An 8,787-nucleotide genomic window follows, 5' to 3' on the forward strand; every position below is an offset into this window, starting at 1 on the left:
TTGTAATTTTAATGGGGCTGGCATAATCAAAACATGATGGTTAAATATATTCCATAAACCTAAATATAAGTGAACTGTGCAGTTGTTAAATTAGACAATACTAAGTGTGACTGTCTGTTATTTTGTTCCTTTTCAGTATTTTTTAAATGGCGTGCAGTACCTCCTATAATCCTGTAGATGTCCCTGTTGCATAGACAGCATTTGTAAAGCCTTTTAATTGATTGGAATCATTTTACAACTACAGAACCGATATTCTAGAACTGTTAATACTTTGTATAAATTCAAGTTACACAAATATATAGACAAAAGCAAATGCGAGCACCCCAACTTTAATATTCCGCAAATTAGTACAGTAAAACATTTAGGGCATCATTTATAGTTTGACGCATTTTGAGCTCCGAATGGACGTACAACTCAAAACGCGGCAGTGTTTCTGCATCAGGCATACAAACGCGTATAATTATATCCCGCAGTAGTAGTAATGCGTCTTTTCAGTGTTAACAGTAAATGCGGGATCACATTACCCTATTCATATACAATAGAATGTATTGAAGTGTCGTACGCACAAGAGAGACCAGTCTTGCGTAAAGACCCGCAAGTCTCCAGATATGGACACATTTTGGTGTCTATGTGCGATACAGAAATGCGAATATTTGTGCCACAAAAATTGACCTACGCCAAACTTTATACAAGGCCCTTAGTTTTATTTTCTGCAGTATTTCTGTCATCTGTCTTTAGTCATGGAGATATACAGATATTTCTAAGGGGGTCTTGTCACTAGAAATAGATAAATACCCTCATGACATTTTAGTCCCAATCCACACAAGATATGCCCAAGCCACACCTCCAAACCACGAAGCTCCGCCTCTAAATGGCAAAGCTCCACCTCCCTTCAGCTTCAGAAATCTGAACTGTCCTCCACAATTGGGGCTATAAGGGGTATGCATATTCCCGGTCTATATTTGCTGTATTTTCCCTTTAAAAAAAACATCTTCACAAAATAAAAAACTTTGCAAAACATTATCAAATATAAATATTCATTCTGTGACCTTTTTTCAGTGCAAATCCCTGTAACATTTTTTCGAGAATGAGTACGTTTGATGGATATCTCATTTGCGTTAAAATCTGTTGTCCGAGTTCCGTGATGCCGATCAGGGAAGCGACTCTCCGGGGACCGTCCTGGAGTTAAAGATCTTCGTATAGTGTTCGATGAGAAGCTCTGTAAACATATTCACCGGCACCAAAGCATTGAGCGAAGGGGCCCCTTCCTGTGGCCACACCAGATTCAACCCAAACACACAGGCCAGGTTCGATGCTGTCATTTTGTTGTTAATATTCTCCTGAGATACCTGTCAGTAAAAAAAATAAAATTAAAGTCAGTCCCACTTAGTGTAATACTAAATGCCAACGGGTCTTTGAACCTAGAAACCTCTTCAAGGTAGGCAATGCTTTTCTAAAAAGTTTCCCTCAACTGAAAATAAAATTCTGTCATCTATTTGAACATATCAGCTGCTCTGCAGCAATAAGACTAACAGAGACTGTACGTTTTCCTTTGATTAGCTGAGCCCAGTGCTAATTTTATGTTATAACTTAGTGCCCGTGGCCCCGCCCATAATTACACCATACTCCGCCCCCAATGATGTCACACATGGCTATCGGAAGGATTATCATGCTTCAATAAGATTGACAGGAGGGGTCTGGGAGGAAAGAAAGAAGGTCAGAGATGATGATTGAATTTGAATCTGTTTGAAATGTGATAAAATTATAGCAATTTAATGGCCATGAACTTGCTCACGCTACAATCATCAGTAGACTCCAATCCGATTTAAAAGTTCAGTTTGCAGTTTGCGTTGGAGGCTGGCTGTTCGCGTTAACAATTATTTATTTTTACATACTTATTTTAAATAGTGAAAAAAAGTATTTAACATTTAACATACTTGTGCCATCATTGAAACGAAGTTCTACAGTAAAATTATTTTTGTACCATAATGTTTACATTAGATGAATTGGGGAATTAACACAACACAGGGTTAGAGTCCAACCAACGATCTTCTAGACCAGTGTTTCCCACACCCAGTCCTGGGGAACCCCTAACAGGGCAGGTTTTCCAGGTGACAAGGGGAATAATTATATCACCTGTGGATCTGTTACAATGTGTCAGTCAGTAATGATTACACCTGTGCTCCAGCAAAAAGGCATATGGAAAACATGCCCTGTTAGGGGGGAATTCAATTGGCCGCGTTACTGGTAAAAGTAGCTCAACCTGCGTAATAATGCATTTAATTACCGTTATTACGTTAGTTTCAACGCCAGCTTTTTGCTCGCAGGAAAACCGGGTTAAAATGACCGTAATAACTTTAGCGCCGTGCTAATTCAGGGGGGAATTGAATTCCCCCTTAGGGGTACTTGAGAACTGGGTGTGGGAAACACTGTTCTAGAGTGAAAGGCAGCTGTGGAAGCTCAGAATAAGTGAATAAAATCACTGGTCTTAATTGTCCTAGTTTGTACACATTTCATTTATTTAAAGGAACACCCATAGGTTTCACTGACTTCTAACTAGTTTTGGAGACTGAGGAAAGTTTTAACTGTGACATCCTGAGTACACTTGTTGCTATACAGGCCAGAGACTCACCTACAGGAGATGCCTTAGTTTGGAAAGGTGAGCTTATCCCTAGATAGCTATATTGTGCACAAAGCTCTCTTCATCATTATCATCATCATCATCTATTTATATAGCGCCACTAATTCCGCAGCGCTGTACAGAGACCTCATTCACATCAGTCCCTGCCCCATTGGAGCTTACAGTCTAAATTCCCTAACACACACACACATACAGATAGACTAGGGTCAATTTGTTAGCAGCCAATTAACCTACCAGTATGTTTTTTGGAGTGTGGGAGGAAACCAGAGCACCCGGAGGAAACCCACGAAAACACAGGGACAACTTACTAACTCCTCACAGATAAGGCCATGGTCGGGAATTGAACTCATGACCCCAGTGCTGAGAGGCAGAAGTGCTAACCACTAAGCCACCGTTCTGTTCTCTTATTTATATATATATATGCATAGTGAGCTATATATTGTTTGTTTTAGAGTGCTGGACTATCTGATGTCTTCACATGCAGATTGCATGTTGGCTCTCTTGCTGAGTGTGCTGGAGAGTGCCGACTCAAGTGCGGGCATAGTGAGCTAAACAAACCGCTCTCTCCTGTGCAAGCATAAAGACTAACACCAATGGAGCCGGATACCCCTGCACTCTAAAGAATACGGCAACTTATCCAACATTTATTTTGAAATTCCACGGTTCTCTTTTATTTTAAGACACATTATCTGGGATGGGAATTAAGTGTATAATTCATGAGCTATCTATTTATTTTCCCTTTGCATAATAGATTCTATCTTAATAATGCAGTTGCACCCGCGCAATTACAAAACTAATGACTCTAATGTGTCACATGGGGAATTGCTAATATCATTTTTCTAATTGAGTAATCAGATTTACGCACACATCAAGAGAAACATTTTTTTCGTCAAACAGAGTTCTGCTCTTGCGGTCGGTCCAGACACGTCCTTCGGTCTAGAGGGCCAGTGTCGGTGTCAGCAGTGTGGATTTTATGTACTCTGCTCTGTCCATAATGCTCCGCTGGCTAATTACTGGAAACATTATGTAGAACCTCCGCACACCTCATTACCGCCTGAAGTACCTGGCTCTTAGCGAAGGCATAGAGATGATTCATCTATTGTTTAACAAATGTCATTTACCGTGCAGGGTCCACACGGCTGAAAAGAAATGGATTATTCTTCAAATAGCAATAAGCGACACAATGGTTTTGTTAAGAGTGTCCGTTAGCATTAATGAAGCGGGGAAGAGATTAACTGGAACTGAACTGATTTAATTTTTTTTTGTTAATTCCAATAATAAAATGTCGTTAATTTCTTTTATTGTAGTTCTTACATTTTTCAATACTACACTTGTTTAATATGTGATGTTCTGGGGCAGTAAAAGCCCTGGAGTGGAGGTCAAGAGGCAAGTGGTGGGACTTGGTGCCACATTTAGGGGGGTGTTCAATTATCAGCGAGTTTTTGTTTTTGTCCACGTTAAGTCATTTTAACGCTGTTTTTTTTTTATCATTTTCGAGCGGGTTAACTTTACCCGCGATTCCATTCCATTTTTAACGCTCAGTTTTTTTTCATGAAACGGTCCCCTCGCGCTCCAGTAGAAGGTCTATTGAAAGTATAGGGTGTGCGAGAGGCAGCCGCGTTTAAAGCTATTCAATTGTTTATTTAACGCAGCGCGTTAAACAGGCCAATATGCTGTTTTATCTCGCACCTCCTCGGGGGAGTGTTAAAAATAAAAAACCTCTGAAAAGTATTTTGAAATCATGTAATAATATGTTAAAAAAAAAGTTAAACTTATGTTTATCACTAATGCCTAACATGTAAAAGTTGATGAAATAAAATAAACATAAAAAAAAAAAATCAAAAAAAAAATCACTAATTAATTATATTTATATATGTTTTTGGTATAAAAATTGAATGTAGTAATGTGTTTTGACATGGTATAGATGATTCTATGGTTAAAAATAGTTCAATTAAATAAAATGCTAAAGAAAGTACTGTAATGTAAATATTATCAATGTGTAATACAATCGAATGTATGGAAATGTATGCAAAACATTTTTTTTTGTCTTAGACCGCGTTAATTCTACCCTTCACTCCCCTAAAAACTCGTAAACACAATGTTTAAAGTGCGGGGGCAGCGTTCACTCTTTTTCAATTGTATTGCAGGAGATTTTTTTTTTTTTAAGCTGCGGGGCAAAAAAAAACTTGCGGACAACTGAATACCCCCTTAACGTCATTTTGGCCTTGCACGGTGCATCTTTGCACCATGGGAGGATTGTGGCAGGACGGCAAGGCCACAACTAGCCACATAATTGAGGCCCCCATTCCGTCACTTCAGTAGGGGAACTACCCGAAAATTCTGAAGTTAGGTGCTGGCTGCAGGTTAGGCACTGGATGCTGGTTTTAGCTGAAGTTTTAAGGACAATTATACTTCTTTACGTTTTTTTTATGGAATGGGCTGACTCATCTTTATAAGATGTTTGGTAGGACTCCACAAGGAGGGTCCAAGTACACCGCAGTATGTTGGGTCCCCCACCCCCCGCCGCATCATTATGCCAACGTAATGGCACGTGAAAAGTGCTAGTGCCAATAGTAACCAAACTTCACAAGCATCATTACATCGGTGATGGGCAGATCCGGCATGCTGTACCCTATTCTGCCGGTTGAGTAGAAGTTTCATCAGGGATCCCACAGCGAAGAGAGAATTAGTTCCTGGGGAGGAACATCTAACAAACAGTTAATAATATGGGATAAGTGCATAAAAAACAATACAAAAATGGGATTCATCATCAACATTTATTTATATAGCGCCACTAATTCAGCAGCGCTGTACAGAGAACTCACTCACATCAGTCCCTGCCCCATTGGTGTCTAAATTCCCTGACACACACACACAGACTCGGGTCAATTTGTTAGCAACCAATTAACCTACCAGTATGTTTTTTTGGAGTGTGGGAGGAAACCGGAGCACCCGGAGGAAACCCACGCAAACACAGGGAGAACATACAAACTCCACACAGATAAGGCCATGGTCGGGAATTGAACTCATGAACCCAGTTCTGTAAGGCAGAAGTGCTAACCACTGAGCCACCGTGCTGCCCATATAAAAAATGGGATTGTCCATTTCTAACAGTTTCTCATAGAACAACTGCCATCACTTTAACCAAACGAGATCAATTGCCAGCGAGCGACTGTCCAGAAACTCCTGTGCAACTTACCATGTTCAGGAAACACATGAGATATTTGAGAACGGTGTAGTTATGCTCTGGGAGGTGATGTACAATTTCTTTACAGCTGTTTACACGTAAAATGCTCTCCACGCCTGAAACAAAAAATATGGAACACGTTACACTAGGGGACTCTCTAAACAGAAGTCACTTATTTTAGCCAGTATTTGCTTTGTAGGCTTCTTCTTATTGAGAAAGCGCAGGGACATCCATGGGGGAACAATACTTAATTTAAAAGCTATTGCTTAGTATCTCTAAAGTACCTGACTTGTATATATAGTTATTTTGCTATTTTACTGTACCATTCCCCCTGTTGTTCATTCTTAATTGTGTCATTCACCTCCCCTCCTTACTCAGAGTCTCCACTGAGCTGTTACTAGTGAGCTTCAATTGGTGGGAATGTCATCATCATCATCATCAACATAACTATTTATATTTCGCCACTAATTCCGCAGCGCTGTACAGAGAACTCACTCACATCAGTCCCTGCCCCATTGGAGCTTACAGTCTAAATTCCCTAACACACACACAGACATAGACTATGGTCAATTTTGATAGTAGCCAATTAACCTACTAGTATGTTTTTTGAGTGTGGGAGGAAACTGGAGCACCCAGAGGTTGGGAATCAAACTCAAGACCCCAGTGCTGTGAGGCAGAAGTGCTAACCACTGAGCTACCATGCTGCCCCACGGCAGCCATCTGGCACCAACATGCATTAAAACCCTACTGGCACAGGAGGCTTGAATTATCCAGCTCCTTCATAAGGTTATATGCGAGCATGTATACATGTCAGCTGAAATCTCTCACTCACAAGTATATAGATTAGAGACAACTTCAAAATATATTTTTTTGGTGCTCAAAAGTGGTGAGAAAAGTTAATAATAAATCATTTACACGTGTATGGGTGTCCCTTTTAATTGAACCCAAATTAATTTAACTAAAAATCAATTAAAAGAGCATTAGCATTGTTGCAAGTGAAATGTGTAATATTTGATTGGAAATCTGCAAACACCACCTATTCCTCTTGTATGTTATAAAGACTTCCAGATTCACACCACGTAGACTCACTGGTGATTTCCAGGATGGGCTGGAAGGAGTCAGAGGTGAGTAGAGGTTCCGGGAGTTCACGTAGAAAGGTCTTCAGGATCCCGGCAGGTACGTGCACATCTCCGTATGCATCAAAATCCACCACCTTCCCTGCAGACAGACAGGAATATATGGATGGGTTACACTCATTAATATTTAGTTGTTCAATATACAATACAACTTCTGAGTAGTAATTGGGTCTTTTTCAGCATCTGAAATATGAAAATAAGCAGGAAAACAGCAGATTCAAGAGTCACAAAGTGTCATTAATCTTAGGGATGTGCACCGGCCACTTTTGGTGTCTCGTGTTTTGTGTTTTAGATTCGGATTTGCTTGAGGTTTTGGGTTCGGATTTGTTTCGCAAAACACCCGACGAAAGGTTTTGGTTCGGATTTAAGGTTTTGGATTCGGATTTATTTTGAAAAAAACATAAAAAGTGTTAAAAACAAGTTTTTTTGGTTTATTTTCACTCCTACGCTATTATTAACCTCAATAACATTCAATAACAATCATTTCCACTAATTCCCAGTCTATTCTGAACACCTCACACCTCACAATATTGTTTTTAGTCCAAAACGTTTCACCGAGGTAGCTTTCTGGACTGCATAGTGCAGTGGTCCCGGTACACAATTTGGTACCGGGGCCACAATACCTCCGCCTTCAAATGGTCTGAATTCCACTGCACAGCTGCCTGCTCCTACATCCTCTGCAGCATGGAGGAAGTGGGTGTTGATCTTTCCCTACTTTATCCTCCAAATTTTTGTTTTCCATTATATGTAGCACAAGAGAGCGTACCCCTAAGCCACACACACTCGGCAAAGCCTTTAAAAATTATATGCGGCACAGGAGAGTACCACTGGACTTATACTGCTGAATCAGTGAACTTTGTAATATAGCAGTACCACTGGAATTATACTGCTGAATCAGTGAACTTTGTAATATATCAGTACCACTGGAATTATACTGCTGAATCAGTGAACTTTGTAATATAGCATTACCAATGGACTTATACTGCAGAATCAGTGAACTTTGTAATATAGCAGTACCACTGGACTTATACTGCTGAATCAGTGAACTTTGTAATATAGCAGTACCACTGGAATTATACTGCTGAATCAGTGAACTTTGTAATATAGCAGTACCACTGGACTTATACTGCAGAATCAGTGAACTTTGTAATATTGCAGTACCACTGGACTTATACTGCAGAATCAGTGAACTTTGTAATATTGCATTACCACTGGACTTATACTGCAGAATCAGTGAACTTTGTAATATAGCAGTACCACTGGACTTATACTGCTGAATCAGTGAACTTTGTAATATAGCAGTACCACTGGACTTATACTGCTGAATCAGTGAACTTTGTAATATAGCAGTACCACTGGAATTATACTGCTGAATCAGTGAACTTTGTAATATAGCAGTACCACTGGAATTATACTGCTGAATCCGTGAACTTTGTAATATAGCAGTACCAATGGACTTATACTGCAGAATCAGTAAACGTTGTAATATAGCAGTACCACTGGACTTATACTGCTGAATCAGTGAACTTTGTAATATAGCAGTACCACTGGAATTATACTGCTGAATCAGTGAACTTTGTAATATAGCAGTACCAATGGACTTATACTGCAGAATCAGTGAACTTTGTAATATTGCAGTATCACTGGACTTATACTGCAGAATCAGTGAACTTTGTAATATAGCAGTACCACTGGACTTATACTGCTGAATCAGTGAACTTTGTAATATAGCAGTACCACTGGAATTATACTGCTGAATCAGTGAACTTTGTAATATAGCAGTACCACTGGACTTATACTGCTGAATCAGTGAACTTTGTAAT

The 8,787-nt window shown here is 39.7% G+C and overlaps 1 protein-coding gene across 3 annotated transcripts in view; it reads right to left on the reverse strand.

Moving 5' to 3' along the window:
- Positions 1–313: 313 nt before the first annotated feature.
- Positions 314–8,787, reverse strand: part of ARHGAP8 (Rho GTPase activating protein 8) — a 74,556-nt gene continuing 66,082 nt past the window's right edge. For all 3 annotated transcript variants that reach the window (XM_075210255.1, XM_075210256.1, XM_075210254.1), the window contains 3 exons: positions 6,918–7,046; positions 5,841–5,944; positions 314–1,349 (listed from right to left, as the gene is read on the reverse strand). In XM_075210255.1, coding sequence (XP_075066356.1) covers positions 1,152–1,349; positions 5,841–5,944; positions 6,918–7,046 — 431 coding nt within the window. In that variant the 3' untranslated portion in view covers positions 314–1,151. The remainder of the gene's footprint in view (positions 1,350–5,840; positions 5,945–6,917; positions 7,047–8,787) is intronic.

The sequence above is a fragment of the Mixophyes fleayi genome, chromosome 4 (genome assembly GCF_038048845.1).
Source record: "Mixophyes fleayi isolate aMixFle1 chromosome 4, aMixFle1.hap1, whole genome shotgun sequence".
NCBI classification, from domain to species: Eukaryota; Metazoa; Chordata; class Amphibia; order Anura; family Limnodynastidae; genus Mixophyes; species Mixophyes fleayi.